Source organism: Crocuta crocuta, unplaced genomic scaffold (assembly GCF_008692635.1).
Source record: "Crocuta crocuta isolate KB4526 unplaced genomic scaffold, BGI_CrCroc_1.0 scaffold216, whole genome shotgun sequence".
In the NCBI taxonomy this organism is placed as follows: Eukaryota; Metazoa; Chordata; class Mammalia; order Carnivora; family Hyaenidae; genus Crocuta; species Crocuta crocuta.
In genome coordinates, this window is record NW_027531504.1 from 467,022 (window position 1) to 489,249 (window position 22,228).

At 42.6% G+C, this 22,228-nt stretch overlaps 1 protein-coding gene across 3 annotated transcripts in view; it reads left to right on the top strand.

Annotated features, from left to right (window-relative positions):
• WASHC3 (WASH complex subunit 3) overlaps positions 1-22,228 on the top strand; it is a 120,814-nt gene that overhangs the window by 92,831 nt on the left and 5,755 nt on the right. For 2 of the 3 annotated variants that reach the window (XR_013337128.1, XR_013337127.1), the window contains exon 8: positions 461-636. Coding sequence is in view for 1 of the 3 variants with exons in the window: in XM_077772271.1 (XP_077628397.1) it covers positions 461-497 (37 nt within the window). In the remaining 2 variants the exon portion in view is untranslated. Of the gene's footprint in view, positions 1-460; positions 984-22,228 lie in introns of those variants that run through there. The other variant, XM_077772271.1, reaches the window with a different exon arrangement.

Sequence of the window (22,228 nt, forward strand, 5' to 3'; positions counted from 1 at the left end):
ATTACTTAAGTGTTCTTGTAAGTCATGCACTTTACAACTCTAAGAGGTGCAAATCACATTGTGGTCATTGTGAAGATTTCTCCTTAGAGTTGTATAGTATACAATCTGCATATCTGTATGTGACAGCCCTGGGGGAAAAAACAACCCAAAAGTGTATCCAAAAGAACATGAAAATTGAGCTGGGCTTCGAGATATACAAAGAATATCTACATATGAAAAAGGAGGACAAAGGGACTGAGCCATGCAGAAGCCCAGAGTTCTGGAAAGGCAACTGGTAGACCAGGTAGCTGGGAGTTAGACTGAGACGAGGAGGTAACGGCTGAGAGGTGAAGTTACATTATTGCTAAGTAGTAAAGGGTATTGATTACCACACTGAGAAGTGTAAAGTTTTACTGGTAAATGTTCTGGAGTTATTGTTATTTTGAGGGAACAGAAATAATATGAGCCTACTCCATTTTAGGAAAATCATTCCGGCCATGATGTGGAAGATGAACTGAAGAAATGGTAAGCAAGGAGATCACTTGGGAGACCACTACTACATTGCAGCTGAGAAACGATAAAGACCTCACTGGAACAGTGACAGAGTGGATAGGTAGAAGACGACAAAAGGACATTGTGACTTACTGGCTGCCCCAGGTGAGAGAGAGAAGTGAAGAAAATATTCCAAGGTGATGTGGAAGATAGTGTGGGCAATTCACTGTAAAAGAGAACAGGAGTTTTAAAAAGGGAAATGATGTATTCAGTTTAGTATGCATTGCATTTGACATGCCAGCAGATCATCTATATAAATACCCAGATAGAGGGGAGATGATTTCTGAACTGTCAGCTCATGGTAGTGGCTGAAACCATATAGGCCCGGTAGATAGTACAGAGCAATGGTTCTTAACAGGGTTTGTGTTTATGGGGAAGGAGGGATTGGTCTGGATTACCTATCATTGAGTAAGAAATAAACTACCACACAAAGCTTAACACAACCATTTATTTTGCTCATGATTTTGTTGGTCATGATTTGAGGAAGGACTAGGTAAGCTAGATAGTTTTGTTTTGCATGGTGTTAACTATCGTGGCTGGGCCTGGAGGATCCACTTTCAGGATGCTTCTTCACTCATACATGGTGCCTCTATGCTCCACACATGGGGGCTTATCATTTGGGATGCTCCTTATGGCTTGGGTTTCTCATATCATGGTGGTCTCAGGATATCTGATGACATTTCTTTTTTTTTTTTTTTTTTTTTTAATAGTTTATTGTCAAATTAGTTTCCACATAACACTCAGTGCTCATCCCCACAAGTGTCCTCTGATGACATTTCTTACAGGAGACAGGAGTTAAAGCTACCAGGCTAGTAAAGGGTAGCCTTTACTGTCACTTCTGTAACATTGTATTGGTCACAGGGCCTAATTATGTTCAAGAAATTAAGAAATAGATTCCACCTCTTGATGGGGAAAACGGCATGATCACATCTCAGAAGGGCATGTGGGATGAGAAATATTTTGGAGACATCTTTCAAAAATACTAACTATTTGCTACAGGAATGTCCATCAAAGTCACCTGAGTGGAATTTTCAAATTATGGCCATTATACTTCCAAGTTGTTTTTTTAAATTTTAATTTTTCTAAGATTTTATTATTTTATTTTAAAAATTGTTAATTTTTTTTATTCTTTTTTTAAAATGTTTTTATTTCTGAGAGAGAGAGAGAGAGAGAGAGAGAGAGCATGAGCAGGGGAGGGTCAGAGAGAGAGAGACACAGAATCCAAAGACAGGCTCCAGGCTCTGAGCCAGCTGTCAGCACAGAGCCTGACGTAGGGCTCAAACCCACGAACCGTGAGATCATGACCTGAGCAGAAGTTGGATGCTTAACTCACTGAGCCACCCAGACACCCCAATGTTTTTATTCTTGAGAGAGTGAGAGACAGAGTGTGAGTGAGGGAGGGTAGAGAGAGAGGGAAACACAAAATCCGAAGCAGGCTCCAGGCTCTGAGCCATCACACAGAGCCCAATGTGGGGCTTGAACTCACAAATGTGGGGCTCAAACTTCAGATCATGACCTGAGCTGAAGTCAGACACTTAACAGACTGAGCCACCCAGGTGCCCCTTTAAGATTTTATTTTTAAGTAATCTCTACACCCAACATGGGGCTCGAACTCACAAACCCAAGATCAAGAGTCACATACCTTACTGACTGAGCCAGCCAGGCACACCTTTCCAAGTTTTAAATAGGTTGCACAAGAAATCCTGATACATATCCCTGGCTGAGACCCACTGTTGAAGAACTGAAAGAAAAAGTAGCTCAGAAATGAAAGTTCAAAGGAAGAACAACTCTGAAGAGGAGCTCCTGCTGATAGACCAGAGTTGAAAGAGATGAGTTTGAGCCGGAGCTGGAGAGAATTCAAGGAGGGTCCAGTCAGAAGCACCAAACATCATGGAGGCAATGAGAATGAGAAGTGAGCAGAGGTGCTGCATTTGGCTTTAAAAGTTTTCCAGGCATCTCTGAACTCTGTTGCAGTTGGGGTTGGGATCCAAATTCTGAAGCTTCCAAACTGAGTCCAAAAGTAGGATAAGTTCCTTTTGCAGTCAATCTACTGCATAGAAGATAGAAAGCACTAACTAGACTTTCCATATTCAGCTAGGACTTGAGAGAATGAAGTTTGGATTCTGACTTGGCTTTATATTCATTCCATGACCTTATACAGGCCACTCATTCAACAAATGTTCTTGTTTGCATTCAACAAATGTTTATTTTCTTGAGATATTTCTTAATGAAACCTGAAAATACTCTGTTTTTTAATATGGCACTACTTGGGGCCAGAATAAGGGAAAACATCTGCTTTTATTTCTTTTTTTTTTTGACATTCTAAATATTTATAATTTACATGAAAAAAATAACAGTCATACTGGGTTTCTTTCAAATATGAAGAAAGAGAGAAGGTTTTGCAAATGAAAATGATAGAAGCCACCTTAGTAGGAAAATAATCTGAAGATGGTATTTGCTCAGAATGACTCAAAAAGGTCCCAAAGTCCTTGCCCTTCACCGGGAAGTCCTGGTAGATAGGTAATATAAGAGAGATATAGGTTAATAAACTCTCTGAAGAGTGCTATCAGACGGGTTACGATGACTGGGTTTGCTTTATGCTCCTCAGTCCCTTTCTGAAAGAAACTAGTGAGACAGTGATATGAGTCTGGATGTTTCTGGATCAGCCACTGGGGAGATCCTCACGCAGTATCCTTCCGACCCAGCCCCCAACTGGGCTCTTCAGGCATCTGCCTTTAGCAAGGCCAAGGCTAAAACAAGAGTTTACACAGCTGGACCTAGGTTTCATGAGGATCTTCATTCTTTGTAGTCTGATTCTCAGTGCTACTTTAGGATACCTCTGAAGATGCGGAGCCAATTAGCTCTGGTCATCAAGTAGATTACCAGCCCTCCCATTTCCAAATCCAGACCTTTTTATTTCAGCCTGGTCCCTTCCTCCAACCTCCTTGATATTTAATGCTCATTGCCCGCTCCATGTCTTATTCATATTTTTCCTTCCTTATCTTTCCCTTTCTCTTATTCAAATCCTAATCAGAGTTCAAAGACAGGCTAAATCCTACCTCTCCCTGGAGCTTCCCTGCTGACTCTAGACCTCTGGACCTCCCCCCACAGGCATGAGTTACCTACCGGGCAGGCTGAGCATGTGCTTACAACACTTGTGAGTCAGGGGTCTCAGCCGTCCCAACGCCACCCGCCCCCCTCACCACACAAACACACATACACGCACACATCTCAGCTTTAATGAATATATATAGAATTCTGAAATGGAAAAATCTAAAAATATTTTATTTTAACTTTAGCACATGTAACCTTTGTGACATTTCAAGAAACAGCATTTATTCTTCAGTATGTAGGAAGGGGGGCACAAAAGGAGTACTCTTTTCAATTTAGGGTCTTTAGAGTTCTTAATTTTATACTGATCTCTCCTCTGAAATTGTATTGCACTCATTGCACTTTCCATAGACATTGGCATTTAATTGTATATTGTCACGTGTATGACCTAGTGGCTGAGCACATGGATTCTGAAGTCAGAATGATGTGTTGAAATCTTGATGCTGACATTGACTAGCTCTGTGACTTTGGGCAAAGTATATGTGGTAGATCATTTCCAATCCTAGCTGCCAGAACTCCTTCCTTCCCCACTCCACCCAGCCACCCCTCCACTGAGAGGTAGACCTTGTTTCCCCTTCTCTCAAATCTTCCTGGGCCAGTAACTGCTTTAACCAACAGGTCATGGGAAAAGTGACATTCTAAGCCCAACCCTTAAAGAAAGGGAGCTTCCATTTCTTCCCTCCTGGAGGGCTCCTTAAGAATCCAGCTGCCGGGGCGCCTGGGTGGCTTAGTCAGTTAAGCGTCTGACTTTCGCTTAGGTCATGATCTCGCGGTTCGTGGGTTCGAGCCCCGTGTCGGGCTCTGTGCTGACTGCCAGCTCAGAGCCTGGAGCCTCTTTCGGTCTGTGACTCCCTCTCTCTCTGACCCTCCCCTGCTCACGCTGTCTCTCTCTCTCCTAGAAATAAAAAAAAAAAAAAAAAAGAATCCAGCTGCCATCCCAGGAGAGACAGTAGGAGGAATATGGATGTCCATGGGTGGACAGTCTCCACCGTGCTCCCAGCTAGCACCAATTGCTAGCCATGTGAGCAAGCCATCTTGGATGTTCTGGCTCCACTGAGCCTCCAGATAAATGCTGCGCCATACAACATCATGTAGAGTAGAACTGCCCCGCTGAGCCTGGGCAACTCAGAATCATGAGACACAATAGATGACGGTTACTTCAAACCATTAACTTTTGAGGTGGTTTGTTGTATAGAAATAGATCGTTGAAACAGTATTTAACCCTACTTAGACTTGGTTTCTTCCTCTGTAAAATGAAGTCAATAATGGCACCTAGCTCATGGGTTGTTTTGGGCATTGAATGAGATTAAATGTATGGTAACTGCTTACTAATGCTATGTTAAATTAATTATCATTATTATATTAACTATATTATATAATTATATTAATAGTTCAAGAAAGGCTCTGTCACTGGTTAAAAGACTTCAAGAATCAGAGTGCAAGAGGTGGGAGAGGGCAGGGGTAAAAAGGAAAATATAGGAAATAAATGGAACTAATATTTCATGGGAACCTACTAGGTCCCAGGCCCAATGCTAGGCTTTCACATATATGATCTCCCTTGCCCTTGACAGAAAACTTATTAAAGACATGTTATTACCCTTATCATAGAGTGGAAGCTCAGAGAGATTAATTTACCCAATGTGCCACAACTAGGACATAATGTAAGTGGGCTTCAAAGTGGGCTGTATGACTTTTTTTTCACCTTCCCACACATTTTGGACAGAGGGGCTTCCTGAGATCTTTCAAAGTGTAATTTTTGCTTTCAATGAGAAATTACATATCTAGCCAGATTCTATCAACCCAACCAATGTTCTGCTTCTGATCCTAACAATGAGAAAAACTTAAGAATAGCTCCCAAAGTCTTTCACTTCCAGTAATTATTACAAATATAGTACCAAGGAATCTAGATAAATCTTTCATGAAACTAGTAATTTTTAGCTTATATCACTTCTCAGAGAAACAGTTTCCAGGCATGTAAGGTTGTACTGCATCTTATTTTTCCTAAACTATCACCTTTAGCTCTCTAGGAAGGGCTTCACCACTATGCCTATACACATTACTGCTTAATTTATAAATAAGAAGTTACTGTATCTTTGCTGACAGAGCCAATTTTCTTGGGAAGGACAGCACAACACTGATAGAAAGCCTCTACTAGGCCCCTCAAACCAGGCCTCTGAGATTCTGGCTGAAAGCTTACCAGAGATCTGTGTCCAATAATAAAATCCTCCTCAAATCTGGGAGCACTCAGCTCCTTCCTGACTTCTCAGTCTTTTAAGGGCCTCCTTCCCATGCTCCTTCTTTTCCTTTCCCCAGTCCCTTGCAAAATCCTGTTCCAAAATGTCAGTCAACCATCAGCTAATGGGATCAGAAGTTGCTTCACAATCACAAAACCTCTTGTTCCTCAGCCCAAGGGCCCCCATTACTATCCAGTGTCCCAAGATGATCTCCAGCCCCCATGACGTAAGAAGACATTTCAGAGCAGCTTTATAAACGGAGAAACTCATTTGTTATTTTTTCAAGGGACCAAGAAAAGAAAATGTTATGAACAAGGAAATTGTTGGTGGGTCATTGGCTGGGACACTGAAATTTGAACATCAAACAATTAATTTGAGGATAATATAAACAAGTTTCATTATACAGATTTTAGGAATATGATACAAATAGTCTGTTGTTTTGAATTCTAGAATATTCCTCCCCCTACTACACCCCCACCTCTACCCCCTCTTACTATGACTTGGCATTCTCCCTCTTACTACTCCACTCTGCTGGTTGTTTTCTCCATCTACGTCTGCTTTTGGAGTGCAGATGAACTCTGCGTTTGGCTTCATGTGGTTGCCCTGCTTACATTTATTCTGGTTTCCTATTGTGTGGCCGACACACATTTTTAAGGGTTCCATTATGTTAGGGTTTTTTTCCCTAATCTTTTCAGAAAAAAATGACTATTCAAAGGATTTTTTTTTTTAATTTTGTGTTTAAAGAAATAAGATTCTTTCTAGCTCTTTGTCCTCTTTCACAATTACAGCCATGTAATCCATAAGGAATCCATTAATGTGTAAGAGGCTTTGAAGCTGCTAGATGTGTGTGTGTGTGCGCGCGCACTGTTTTTTTCTCTTTCTCTCAGAATCTTGCCGCTGCCAACCACTGATTTAGGAATGTTTAGGGGTATATGCCAACTCAATAATCAAAATCATTTTGGTACTGGGAACCCAACCACAGTCTCTGTAGACCAATGGAATTTATTGCTTGCTCCAGTTTATTAAGTAATAGTACCAACAACATTTTGAATAAAGAAGAATCTGATAAGATGTGAAAGAATGTCAGGATAATTCATTTTGATCATAAAACAATGCTTGTTTTGAGTTGAAATACTAAAGGCACAAATAGCCTGATGGCCCGTGGCCTCCTTCCCTTGACCTGGTATAGGAATATGATTCATAGCCTACTTCAGGATTGAGGCTCTGTACAAACTTCTGGTTTGCTGCTACATACACATCCCTGTTTTTATTCCACAAATACATATCTAGTGCTGATGATGGGCCAAGCACCGGCTGAGGCATTGGTATTGCAGTGGTGAAAAGGATAAACACAATTGCTGCCACATGGCACTTTCTGAAGGAAGATATTTGGCTGCATAGATTACTTGTTGTTAGGACATCTGAGGCACATGCATAACAGGGTAATAGTGAAGCTAGAGTCCTACTGAACTGTGTTCTGATCCAGACTATACCACTCCAAGCTGTTTTATCTTGAACAATTTATGTGGCCTCACTTCAGATTCTTTAATTCTAATAGAACTTACCTCATAGGGTTATTGTTGAGGGTTAAGTGAAAAAAACCTTTGTACAACTTTTGCAAAATTCCTGGTTAATAACCAGTAGTAGTAGTAGTAGTAGTAGTAGTAGTAGTAGTAGTAGTAATAGTAGTAGTAGTAATAGATGAGTCATATTGGGCTTCAGCAGAGAAGGGTAAGTTTCTTCCTTCTTGACACAGTGAATTCGTGGGACCAGCCATCACTGGCAAGTTGCAGATTCATTCCCTCCTGGAAGTCTCTTCAATTTGAAGGAGAGAAAAAGAAAGGGTTGCCCAATGCTCAGAACCACATCCTTTGCCTTCTAAATCTGCAGTTCATCCTACTGCTTATGGAAGGAAGTGAAGCTTCTTTCTCCCCAGGAAGGTATTTGCCAGCCCCACTGTGGTGAGGACCCTTCACACTACGTGAGCTCTGACATTTCTGACCCCATAAGGTGCAACCCCCGTCATCATCCCTGAGACCTGCCATCGGTCACTGTAGCAGTGGAAGCTCACCATGCTGTGGTATAGACTCTTCCCACCCATTCTGCCCCTCCTGTTTCAGCAGGAGCCCCATCTTGTTCCATACTGAACTCAGAACAGTAGATCTAGAACTTCCAGAGATTCTGCGGCCTTAAGGGCTCATAAGAAACCCATCTTTCTGATAGTCCGGATTGTCTTTCCCTGGAGATAGCCCTGATTTCAAACATCTCCAAAAGAGCACTCAGCAGTTATCCTATGGCTGCCAAATGCCCTGATGTTTTGGCTGAGACAACATGATTACCATACCTAACCAGATCCCTCCCACCACAGTCATGAGGTTCTCCTGGGCACAATGGGGGCCACTCTGCCCAAGCTATGCTGCAGGGAAGAAAGCTGTGCTCACCTGGTTCCTCTGCTCCTGTGCCTCTTCAGAGGCTGACTTCTACCCAGCATGAAAGAGAAGTTTGCTTGGTTTCCATCCTAGGAATGTAGGTGCAAAAAAACCCCACTCTAGCCAATCTTCCCACCCCCTTCCCTATGAAGAGGGCAGGCATGGAAAATTTCCCCAGATCCCGCCCAGCTCATCGACCTCTAAGGGACCTTACCACAGCTAGTGTGTGGAAGGAGAGCAAATTTAAATGAAATAAACATGAACTTCCTTCTAACAATAACAGTCCTGTTAATCCAACACTTAACTGTATGCCAAATTACCAGTGTGGTGCCAGAGGGGAGACGAATCCCAACCATCTTCCTGGTAGTTTAGCAAGAGGCTGGTTTAGCAGGTCTGTGTTAGCTTGAGGGAAGAACAGACTGATGCCAGAAGCTAATCTCTGGAGGCGCTGTCTTCAAGCATATACCATATGAGGGCACCTGGGTGGCTTAGTCGGTTAAGCATCGACTTCAGCTCAGGTCATGATCTCAGGGCTCGTGAGTCCGAGTCCCATGTCAGTCCCTGTGCTGACAGCTCAGAGCCTGGAGCCTACTTCAGATTCTGTGTCTCTTCTCCCTTGCCCCTCCCCTGCCCATGCCCTATTTCTCTCCGTCTCTCAAAAATAAATATTGAAAAAAAATTTTTTTAATGTATACCATATGTTCTCTGCCATCCTTTTCCTATAAATCCATAGCGCAGTGCTGGGCAGGATCCTTTCACTGGAGCCATTTCCCAGGGGGCATTCAGCTGTGGTCAGTCAAGCACACATCTCTCTGTAGGATGATGGAAGCCCAGGGTTCTGCAGCCTCTAATGTGGAAGCTTTCCCAGTAAACCATACTTCGCTCACCCCTGCACATCACTAGTAAGGTGTGTGTCTCTGCCGCCTTGGCATGACAGCATCAAGCTCCTGGAAATTAGCCAGTGTGCAGATGTGAAGAACTCAAGGTCCCTCTGCACAAGTAGTTCACAGTCTTGTGGAGATGCAATACCATGGGGCGCCTGGGTGGCACAGTTGGGTAAGTGTCCAACTTCGGCTCAGGTTATGATCTCACGGTTTGTGATCGAGCCCCACATCAGGCTCTGTGCTGACAGCTAGCTCGGAGCCTGGAGCCTGCTTCAGATGCTGTGTCTCCCTCTCTCTCTACCCCTCCCTTATTCATGCTCTGTCTCTGTCTCAAAAACATTACAAAATTAAAAAAAAAAAAGTAATAATAGATGCAAAACCCTTCTAGACACTTGAGGAAAGAAGGGACTTTGACAAGCTGTCACAACATCCCAACTCTAGGCAGCAGATTATAATCTGCAGATTATAAAATGCATACTTCTGCCTAGATTAACAAAGTCCTGGAGGGCCACTCATAAAAGGGGTCTACACTGGCTCCTAGACCCTCACTTTCACTCCTCAGGGAAAAAAGAAGACCCCGTAGATGACTGTATCTGATAAGAACTTGCACTAGGAACAAATCCAACATGAGATATTCACTAAAGGGGAAATAATGTACTCTGTTTTGTGGAGAATAAACCACCCACGTTTTACTCACATTGGTTCATTTAAGAAAGTTAATGGAACTAATATTTATATTACCAACTATATATTTATACCCACAGTAATGTCTCAGCATGAGCAGACAGTGCAAGTGCATGGAAACACAGCTATTGGCCCTTGGAAGTAAGATGGCAAACTGAGGGAAATACTCAGGCTGGGGCCGCTGTGCTCAGGTTAGACCTTACACACGAGTGCAGGGCTGGGGTGGGGAGGGGTTACCGAACTCGGGTTTACACACCTCTCTTAGCCTATTTGTGTGGGTGTAAGGACCTGAAAGAAGGAAGCCAAAAGGAGTCCATTTTTCCCAATTCCTCTGCCTGAAAAGAGCTTCTTTTTATAACTGGTATAATTTGCATGTGCTGGCAGGTGTCTCACCTTCCCTCAAAGCCTTTCAGAGCGTGATTGTCCTGAGGGCAAATAGGGTACACAGCACCTGACTACTAATGGCTTGAACTATCCATCCCCCGTTTGGAAATGACAACTTGATAACAACCTTGAATTTTTGAACTCTGGTCCTCTCCCAGTGAGTAACCAGGGAGCTTTAGAGAATAATTGGGTTTTCTCATTAAGGTGTTTTTAACTAAATCCTTTTACCTTGAGATAATTGTAGATTCACATGCAGATGTAAGCAATACAGAGAGATATACTTTGCATCCTTTAGCAAGATTTGCCAAGATTTGGTTTTTTTAAACCAACATTTGTTGAACATGTTTTCTATGCCAGTCATCAGGACAACAAAGATGTCCCAACTGGCATCCCTGAGCCTCCATGCCTCAAGCTCTCATGATGAGGATAGACACAAAATATCTCTTTAGTGAAGTTTGCAGTACAAACTGCCATGAGGGAAGTGAGAGTGTTGGAGAAAGAATCCTGGGCAGTGTCTTGGGGGATAAGTAGAAGGTTTTCAAGAGAAATGAGTGTCGGAGGGGCAATCTGGGCAGAGAAAACAGCACAGGCATAGGCTCAGAAGTATAAAATAGCATGGTGTGTGCTGGGAGCCATTCAAGTAATTCAGCATGGATTGGAACAAAAAATTCAAGGAAGAGAGTTCAGAGGCATCTGGGGAATGAGAAGGGAATGTTGTGTGATCCTGGCCTCCCACATTCTATGCTGGGGAAATGAAAAACAGATGGGAAATATGCTCCCAAACATGGCCCAAGCATGGCTCTCAGAGAAGCAGGAGAGAATCTTGTTCCGGTTTGAGGAGCCCACAGAGCTCTCATTTCCAATTTTTGGGCTGTGGCCCACTTCCTTTCATGACCTTCACCCAAGGCCAAGGGCAGGAAGTCTAGCTCATATCATTCCTCTTCTGCACAAGGGTAGCAATTGGAATGAAACAGAGTGCCCCCCTCTACCAGTCTGGGCTACCACATGAGGTAAAGCAGCTTTAGCTCCCATCTGGCAGGCAGATTACCCAGAAGTCCTGTGAGGCCCCAGTGAAGGACACAGAAAGTAGTGGATGGTTCTGCTGGCAAACTCAGTGGAGAGTTACCAAAATGGGGGCTGTAGGGTAGACCACCTGAGCTGGGAATCAAGTGGGAATCCCATCTATACTTCAAAGAAATAGGCAACCCTAGAAAGCTGAAATGAGGCAAGTTAACCAGGATTCCAGGCCCCCACTGAGGTGAGAAACAGCAGCCCCAAAGTATTCTAGCCCCAGATGTCCACAGAAGGTACTGGCAGAGCGAGGCATAACCAGGTACACCAGGAAGTAATTTCTTCAAAGACAGTGAAGATCCAAGGAATAGCAGGGATCTGAGTTCCACCTGCTCACCTCCACAGCCATACAATAAGCAAAGCTGTGTACTTACAAGCATTCTGGAAGGGATGACAGGGAGCAGATACTGAGATACTTAAATCTAAGTTTCTTTATTAGCAGGATGGGGCTCATAAGGAAGATTAGGTAGTTTTATAGAAAAATAAGAAATCCCTTTTTCTTTGAAGAAATGAGTATATTGTGTGTGCATGATCAACCCTCCTACATGTGGTTTATGAATACCCCCAGTCAGGTTTTGGATGAAACAATCCTATTTTAATACAGAATGACAAAAGTTCTGTGCTGGTTGGTGACTTCTGAATCATGCCATACTGTCTGCCAGAGCTAAAATACTCTCTTACTGAAGAAAAGATGAGCTACTTTCTCACCTGTCCTTGGGTCCCAAAATGTGGCAATCCTAGTACATGCCCAGCAAATGGTAATGAGCCTTTTTAAGAGGACTGGGGCAGATTTTGATCTGTGAGCTGGTTTGTTTCAGGACAATATGTCTGTAATATTCTACCTTGTAACTGAAAGGGGAGGCAAAAGAGAATGGCATGGGACAAAGAAAAGAAAGCAGTATGGTGCACAGGTAGGACTTGGAATTTGGTGACTTATGAGTAACCAATGTTCATATTTCTAGGTGTGGGTTTTTAGAGTAAAAAAGGAGGGGCGCCTGAGTGGCTCAGTTGGTTAAGCGTCTGACTTCGGCTCAGGTCATGATTTCACAGTTTGTGGGTTCAAGCCCTGCGTCGGGCTCTGTGCTGACAGCCAGCTCAGAGCCTGGAGCCTGTCTTCGGATTCTGTGTCTCCCTCTCTCTCTGACCCTCCCCCCTCCTCATGCTCTCTCTCTCTTTCTCTCTCAGAAATAAATTAAAAAGACAATTAAAAAAATTTTAAAGTAAAAAAGGAGTTTTCCTAGGTGTGCTATGTTAACAAACCCCCAAAATCTCAGCAACTAACTACGACAATGGTTTATTTCTTCTTCTTGCTGTCTGGAGGCTGAGATTGGGTAAGATTTTTACCAGGCTGTGTGAGTAAAGAAAACTTACCCTTCCTGCTATGTGTCTCCCTTTATCCTCACTTCCACACTCATTTCTGCTACCAGATGGGAGTGGTCTTCCTGCACCAAGCAATTCTGTGGCACCAGCTGGGTGTCCTACAATTCAACTCAATTCTGATGCTATCATCCTGGAGACAGCGTCAGATCCCACAGGTTAAGGGCTCGGTCCCACAAGACCACCTCCACTACCACCACCGCAGATGCTAATACAAGTCCAAGTTCTCACCTGTACTCCTGACCAATCAGCTATAGGTCAGAGGTTCCCACCACTCCCTCCTCAGCATTGATTAATTTGCCAGAGTGGCTCACAGAACTCAGGAAAACAGTGTCCTTCTTGTTTACCAGTTTATTATAAAAGGATATGATAAAGGATACAGATGAATGGATAAGGGCATGGAGAGGAGCACAGAGCCTCCATGCTCTCTCTGAGCACACCACACTCCCAGTACTTCCAAATGTGCACTGATCCAGGAGCTCTCTGCACCTCCTATACTTTTGAGATTTTTATGGAGGTCTCATTATCCGGGCATGAGCAATCATTAACTCCATTTCTAGCTCCTCTCCCCTCTTCCAAGCTTCTAATCATGGCTTGTTCTTTCTAGTGACCAGCCCACCCCCATCAAGAGTCACCTCATAGAACAAAGACACTGCTATCACCCAGGAAGTTCCAAGGGATTTAGGAGCTCAGTGTCAGGAATGGGGGGTCAAAGACCAAATATTAGAACAAAGGGTGCTAGTGCTTCAATCACTTAGGAAATTATAAGATTTTAGGTGCTCTAGGAGCACCAGGAGCAGAGATCCATATATACATATTTTTATTACCTCACACACTAGGCTGTGCTGTCTTCTCACTTCAGGACCCAGGCTGAAAGAGCAGTCCCTACATGGGACATACCTGGGAAAGAGCAAGATAACTGGCCAAACCTCAAGATGAGTCTTACACCTTCTGCTCCAACATGGTGAATGCCAAGTTTACTCACATTTCATTGGCCAAAGCACATCACATGGCCAAACCCAAATCCAGTGAGGTAGGGACCTAAATTTACCTGGGCATGCTAAATCACCTGACAATGGACAGGGAAAGGTGACCAGTGATTGAAAAAAATAATTTTATCTATCATGATAATATACACTGATTACAAATAAATTGGAAAACACAGGAAAGAAGAAAATAAAAATCACCTATAATCCCACTGTTAACACTCTGATGTATTTCCTGCCAGGCAATATGTCTATTCATTTACTTTTTTTCACAAATTTAGGGTTATACAACATATATAAATATATACCTGCTTTATAGGCTGCTGGTTGATACAGAATTGTATAATGAACCCTTTCCCACATGAAAACTCATTATTTTATTTTTTGATATTTATTTATTTTTGACAGTGAGAGAGATCAGGGGAGGGGTTTGAACTCACAAATTGTGAACATGACCTGAGCCGAAGTTGGATGAGTAATAACTGGGCCACCCAGGTGCCCCCAAAATCATTCTTTTAAAATATCACTTTAGGGGTGCCTAGGTGGCTCAGTCAGTTAAGTATCTGACTTCAGCTCAGGTCATGATCTCACAGTTTGTGGGTTCAAGCCCCGCATCGGGCTCTGTGCTAACAGCTCAGAGCCTGGAGCCTGTTTCAGATTCTGTGTCTCCCTCTCTCTCTGCCCCGCCCCCACTCACAACTGTCTATCTCTCTAAAAAGTAGACATTAAAAAAACAGCAAAAATAAATAAATAAAATATCACTTTAATTTCCATACAATTGTTGTATTACTTTGGCTAGAGTAGGTTTTGTAACAATAACCAAAAAAAAAGTCAATTTTGTTGCATAACTTCAAACCACAAAAGTTTCTTTCTTAGTAATGCCATATGTCCAATGCAATTTGGCATGGAAATTCTGCTTATCTTGATAATTCTGGAACCAAGGCAAATAGATCAGCTACCGTCTCATGTGTATCTAGCTATTGTCTAAGCAGGAAAGGAGAATATAAGAAAGCATGCATTGGCTCTTATACCTTCTGCTCTCAAAGTTTTCACATTTTATTAGCCAAATCAAGTCATATGGCATAACATATTTTTTTTAATTGACACAATATTTTGCAGATCTTCCAATCAGGAGGTTGAGTCTATTTCTCTGTCCCTTGCTCGGCTTGCCCATGTTACTTACTTTGGCTAACGGGATAGTAGCAAATCGAAGGAGAGGCTTAAAATGTGCTTGTGCATTGAGGCTTGATTTTTTTTTTTAATGTTTTATTTATTTCTGAGAGAGACAGCGTGGGCAGGGGAGGGTCAGAGAGAGAGGGAGACGCAGAATCTGAAACAGGCTCCAGGCTCTGAGCTAGCTGTCAGCACAGAGCCCAACACGGGGCTCGAACCCACGAACCATGAGATCATAACCTGAGCCAAGTCGGCTGCCCAACCAACTGAGCCACCCAGGCTCCCCAAGGCTTGATCTTTCTTAATGCCTTTTTTTTTTTAGTTTAGTTTTAGAGAGAAAGAGTGAGAGAGGGGCAGAGAGAGAGGGGGAGAGAGAATACCAAGCAAGCTCTGTGCTGTCAGTGCAGAACAAACTTAATCTCATGACTCGATCTCATGAACCATGAGATCATGACCTGAGCTGAGATCAAGAGTTGGGACACTTAACCAACTGAGCCACCCAAGTGCCTCTCTTAGTGCATTTAGAACAACTCAAGATTGATATAGAGGATGATAGATCACATGGAGAGAGAGGCCAGCTGTTTTAGCAATCCCAGATATGTAAGTGAGGACATTCTCAACTATCAAGCTCCAACCAGCCTAGACCAGAGAAACCATCCAGCCAATTCACAGATTTTGAGAACATCTTAAGCCACTGAATTTTGAGATGATGCATTATACAACAAGAACTGACTTAAAAACACATCTATATCTAATTTCACCTGGGAAGGAGCCATGATATTTTTTTAAAGTCTTAATGACTACCTCAATATGAAATCTTTCAGATGTGCCATCATTTATTTAACCATTTTCTTATCATTAGTGTCACATTGTTAACCTAATGCAGCATATCACATTTATGATAACCATAAATAAAACTACCATGAACATCTTTGTGTATAAAGTTTACCCAAGTTTCTGATTACTTCATTATGATAGATTGGTGAAAGAATTGCTGTCAAAATTTAAGCCTCTTAATAAAGACCAAATTATGAGCCAGAAGGATTACACTAATTTATAAATCCAGTGAAAGTACATAAGCATACACATTTCTCTTCACTCTCATTCAGCATCTAAGTGTGAACTTTTAAAAGCAGCTTTGTGAGCTGCCTGGGTGGCTTAGTTAGTTAAGCATCCAACTCTTGATTTTGGCTCAGGTCATGATCTCATGGTTCATGAGATCAAGTCCTGCATCAGGGTCTATATGGACAGTGCAGAGCCTGCTTGGGATTCTTTCTCTCCCTCTCTATGCCCCTCCTCTGTTCTCTCTCTCTCTCTCTCCCTCTCTCCCTCTCTCTCTCTCTCAAAATAAGGAAATACTCTGAAAAATAAATAAAAGCATCTTTGCTAATCTAATCGGAGAAAAATCTCATTTAAATTTCTTTGCAAATTGAGGTTCACTTGTGTTACATACATTAACAGTCAATAATTTTTACACAACTCTCAGAATGTAGCTGATAAGACATCTTTATTTTTCTATATTAAATTAAATCCAACCTTGTTGCCACACAGGACAAAATTGGGAGGAAGCTCAATGCCAGGTATTTTCCCATTTCTTTTCCTTTGCTTAGATGGTAGAGAACTTCAAGCCCTGAATGGGCATCATAAAGGTGGTGAGGCTCTGTGATGGTGCCTCACCTGCCTCCAAGCTAGGTGCAGGGGAAAAGTTATGAAGGGGTGAGGCTATCTGGGTTTCCACAGCCTTGAAAGTAATGTCCAGTTTTCACACTTAGATATACATTATTCAGGTCCATCTACCTCAGAGGCATTAGAGTGGGTGCAAGTCCCCTTCTGCTCAAATCTTTAACCACCTGTTGCTTGCCTAGTATCACATTCTGTTAGCACCATGGGAAAGCAAGACGCAGAACTCCAGTTCCTTTTGTTTGGCAGAGTTATAATTTGAGAAAGCTTATGTATGGCATGTGGGGGGTAGGAAGTGAAAGGAGGTGTCTGGGATGACATGAAGCTATATTATATATTACATAAAGCTCTTCACAATGGAGTGAGCAGCTATGTCAGAAGATGAACAATATAACTGTTGAAGCATAATATAAATGTCAAAAGTCTAAGAAACTACATATAGAAGTATTGAACCATAAGTCATCACATTTCTATAATCAAGAAGAAAAATCACAACATTTTTAGTGAGTTAGAAAGCAATATTAGAGTCAGACTATGAACAGACTATGAACTTCATGGACAGACTTACTATCAAGGCCCTCTGTATCCACTTCATGCCCACTATTTTTTCATACCCTGTCCTTTGAAAAAGCTTCATTTTCACCAGATTTCATAGTCTATAGCTTCCATCAATCAATGAATTAATAACTGTTCTTATCCCTTGGTTTGGTGGGGTTGATCCCCAGACCCAGTCTCAGTCATTTGCCTCCAAGAAGCATGTAGTCCTGTCTACAACTCCTTTTAATGTAAGACAACTGAGTCACAAAGCAAAGTCTTCATGAAACCCACTAACTGAGCACCCATTGGGCTATGTGCTCACGTGAAACGGTGGTCAGTGGATGCAAGGACATTGCCTGCATCTAAGACAAATGAAGCACTTGCAAGAAAGCACACAAAGGCTGCTGATGCCAAACATGTTATGAGGCAACATTTGCTTTGCAATCTGTGTGTTGTGACTTCTATAAAAGAATGTCAGCAAAGGAAGGAGATGGAAACCATTCCAAATGTGGTCAACGTCCACTCACCCACACATGGTAGAGCTGGGGCAGTGGATAAAAAAGCAGACAGAGGAATGGGGATAGGAGGCAAAGGCAGATTGGGAAAGGGGCCAGTTTTTGTACTTAGAATTTGCTGCTGGAAAACAGAAGAGATGTTAGATTCCCGCCCCCCCCGCCCCCAACTGTTTTACTCCTCTAAGTCTACCTGGAGTTTTTTTGGATGTAGTTACTCCACCACAAAATCTTATATCTCCTTACAATTCAACTTCAGCTAAAGGCCCTGAAGAAACAATGCATCTTCTGAAAGAACTAAAGAGTCCAGAAGCTTCTAGGTTCTACAGACCGCTGTCTAAACTGAAAACCTGCTCTCGAGCCTGAGGGATGATAAAACTTCATGGACTGGGAGCGAATTCCATGTCAAGAATGTCTGCTTCTGAGAGTTTGCTCTGATTGCCCTCATCTCCATTAACAAAAACAGATGTGTGCTCACAAGCAAAGTAAACATTCAAGGTCAATATATGTTCCTCTCCGCCAATGTAGTTTGGCACTTCAATATTAGCAAATAGTCTATGAAGCAGAGTGGAACTCTTCTATAACATTGGTGTCAAGTGACAAGACTCACATCTGTGTATTAGGTTAACTGTTATATTAAATATCTATAGAACAGACTTTTTCTGTTTCATGGGGAATGATTTGAGCTATGATAAATCTACTGACATGGATTTCTCTATTAGAGAAACAAGAGAGCATGATACTTGAGAGCCTGAGTTTGAATCTTGGTTCTGTGTAACCTTGGGCAAGTCATTCAACTTCAGTTTCTATCTCTAAAATGGAGGTTTTAATAACATTTGTCTCCTACCTTGTCAGCACTAAGCATGAAAAATGTGAGCCAATTCTAGGATTGTTCCATGGCACTAAAGGAAGTGGGATCCAAGAAGGCTGGATCCCTAAACTTGTCTTTATTCATTCTTTCATCAAGTATTTACTGAGTACCTACAATGTACTGGTAGAGATACAGCAGTGATGATGAAAGACATAACTCAACGTCATCATGGAGCCTATGGTTTCCTGGTTCGTCTGCCACCGTAGGGTGACTCTTTCATATCACTCAGCACCCTGAGCGTCGTGTTTCTCAAAGTTATTTCTCAAAGAATTACCTAGCACTCTTGTGAAAAGACAGATTCTGAGACCTCATCCTGCTGAATATCACAGGGGGACTCTGACTTCCTTTACCTCACTGGCAAAATAGGGAGCAAAGCAACCCCTACCACAACCTTATTGTGCATTCCAAGAGAAATAGCATATGGGAAAGGACTCTGGAAACCATGAAGTTACTTTCCAGTGTGTGGTATCCAGGCTCTCTCTGGAGGCTTTAGAGAAGCCAGCCAAGGGCTACTCAGCCTGTGTGCTGTCCCAGTGTCCTCTTACCCCGTCTCCTCTTTCTGGACTCGCTGGAGACATGAATCAAACCCACCCACCCCCATTTTAACCTAATGAGCTAATGGGTCTGAGACTGAAAGAAGCCTCAAGTCCACCACCAAGGTGGACACTTGCATTATATTCTTAGGAGTGCCTATTATAAGGCTTCAGAGGGTCATTCAGTGGCCATAACTGGTGGTTTTCAGGGTACAGCCCTGCCTTCCCTTGTCACCAGCTCAAACTGGAAAATAACAGAGATTAAGAGTGGTGAGCTGTAGGGTCTTGGTAAATCTTCATCACCTAGTCCCTGTCCTCTCTCCAGCTTTATCTCCTCCTCCTCCCCCATACATCCACCTAACCTCTGACTACCTCTCCCCTTTCAGCAATAAAATCCTCCAGTTTTAACTGGCCACAAAGCCATCCAGAATAATGACTACGTTTCCCAGCCCCCTTGCTACTATGATCAATGGGAAGTAAGCAGAAAGTCATACGGCTGCAACCAGAACCAGTCTGCAATAAATACCTGGGATGTGTTTTTTCCCTTTTCTACCCAATTCCATCCCCCATTCTGATGCTTGGAATGTATATGTAATGGCTCAAACTCTAGCATCTATTTTGGATGTTGGGAACAAGACATTATTCCCAGACATTAGGAGTACTAGAATCGAGAAGGGGCTTGGAACCCTGAGCACTGTGTGGATCCAAGACGCTAATCTGGTCTTGAATTATCAACCTCTGGACTTTTACATAAGAGAGAAATAAACTTCTATATTAAGCCATTGTTATTTTGGGTTTCTGCTACTTATATCCAAAATGAGTCCTAAATGACATAGTGCTTAGGAACTGGATTCTGGAATTAGACTGTCTAGGTTCTATCACTTATTAGCTCATGGCCATAGGTAATTTGCTTCACTTCCTTGCCCCAGTTGTAAAATGAGGATGCTAAAGATAGCATCTACCTTCTATGTACGAATGAGCTAATACACATAAGGCATGAAATCTGTGAAGCCTGGAACGTAGCACACATCTAGAATAAAGGTGTGCCCCAAAGTAGCAAGGTTGAAAGTTATTCTTCCCTTGAACCAGAGGTAGGTTCTTTTTAGTGCTACAGCAAAGGCAACAGTGCTAATAATATCTTTAAAGTTGTTATAAAGCACTTTACAGGAATCTTTCCAACATCCCTATGAGTTCTGTAGTATTACTTGCATTCCACAGAGAATAAAATGGAAGTTTGGAGAGGTTTAGTAAGAATCAAAGATCACATAGCTACTAAAGGGCTGTGATAGGATTCACAGTCAGGTATTTTACCTACAAATTTCCTTCCTTTCCAACAAACCTTAAGTGCAAGTTGTTGTACTGCTATGCATTCCTATCATGCCCTAAACACATAATTTTTGCAAAGTGATTCCCCGGCTAGATTTTTCTATTTGTAAAGAATAAAGAAAGTACCCCAATTCCCTGTGTGAAACACTTTGCTTTCTGGTCCCTGACAGCTCAGCAAGTAGGCCCTTGTATGTGATCACAAAAAATGTAAGACCTAGAACATACTTTGAAAAAAAGGGATCCGGCCAGGGCTCAGCTCTGCAATGAGAGTAGAGGAAAAGCCTTGCTCCACCTTGTTAGAAGCTGGATACCGGCGCTTGATTCTGAGTCATGTTTCAGACTCACTCTAAAAGGGACCAAAGAGGAGCACCTGGGTGGCTCAGTTGGCCAAGCACCCGACTCTTGATTTCTGCTCAGGTCATGTTCTCACAGTTCATGGATTCAAGCTCCATATGGTGCTCTGCACTGGCAGTGTGGAGCCTGCTCGGGATTCTCTCTCTCCGTCTCTCGCTGCCCGTCCCCTGCTCTTTCTCTTTCAAACAATAAATAAACTAAGAAGAAAAAATTTTTTAATAAAAAAATAAGAGGAACGAAAGAGGAGTCAAGCATCTGGGGCAGGGTGAGGCTTCATGACAGCGCATGTGTTTTGAATTGCAGAGTCTTTTAACAGAAGCAATTTGGAAGCAGCACTGGGAAGTTGCTGCTAACTGGAATGCTACAGCCATCTTCCATGTTCCCTCAGGGCAGGGCTGGTAGCTCTCACTGCATTTGGGGGGTATGTAAGTTAGATGCTAGGAAGAACTTGCTCAAGCTAATGATTGTGAAGGGCAGACACAAATGTGGTTGTAGAATACCGTTATCTCTGCAGATTTGAAAAAAGTGTAGAAAAAAATTCTTTCACACATAGAGGGAATGGACTGAGCATCAGCCTAGTAGAAAACAGGAAGTGAGCACAAAAAGTAAAGGTGTAATGGTTTTGAGCAGTAAAAAACAGACCTGAGTTCAAATCCTAGCTTATAAATCCAGTGATTTGGGGCTCACCTCCTCCACCTCTGGGGTCCTCTTCCCCCACCCTCCCATAGAGAGGATCATAGGACGCCTACCTCGGACTATGAGGTTGAAAAAATACGTCCAATAATATGGGAGGCATTCAATACATACTCATTTCATCCTTTTCTCATGAATCTTTTCCTCTTTTTGTGACTTTATGATTCAGTACTTCCTGGAATTCTAAGGCACTAGGAATTTTCCAGAGAGCTTAAACTGCTTACTGAGCTTCTGAGCTCTTCCCAGCATTGCTTTCTGAGAGAGGTACATAGTAGAGCTAGATTAGAAATCGGACAGACAAATCAGGCTTTGCTTGCTGGCCCGGCAGCCCCCTCTCACCGTTCTCATTGGGCAAGAATGGTATTGTCACAAACAAGACACTCCACGCACACAGCATATACAATCAGTGTGGCATGTGGCCATTGCTTGGTGCACTTTGCTGCCTGAAGTGATGTGCACCTTTAACCTCCTAAAGGGTTGTGTCTGGGGTTCAGCAAGAGGCCATGGGAACAGCAGGCATCGGCCAGTGGATACGCCTCCCTACATGGCCTGGGGCCTCAGGGCCCCTGGAGCACACAGTGAAGGGATGGGTTTAGGAGGATGCTGAAGACTTTCTAAGCTCAAAGTTCCTCTGAGCCAGAAGGCAGAGAATTTCTCAGTGAAAAGTAATTTTTATGCCCTCTGTTCCTTTCTATAGGCTATACTCCCTGGATTGTGTTTACAGTTTTCTCTTGAAGAAAACATTTTTTAAGTCTATATAACATTTCTTTCCTAAGAGGGGGGCTTCCTGTAGAGGCAGCATGAGGGGTGGGAAGCGGGGAGTTAACAATGAGGGAGGATGTAGGAAAAATGACAATA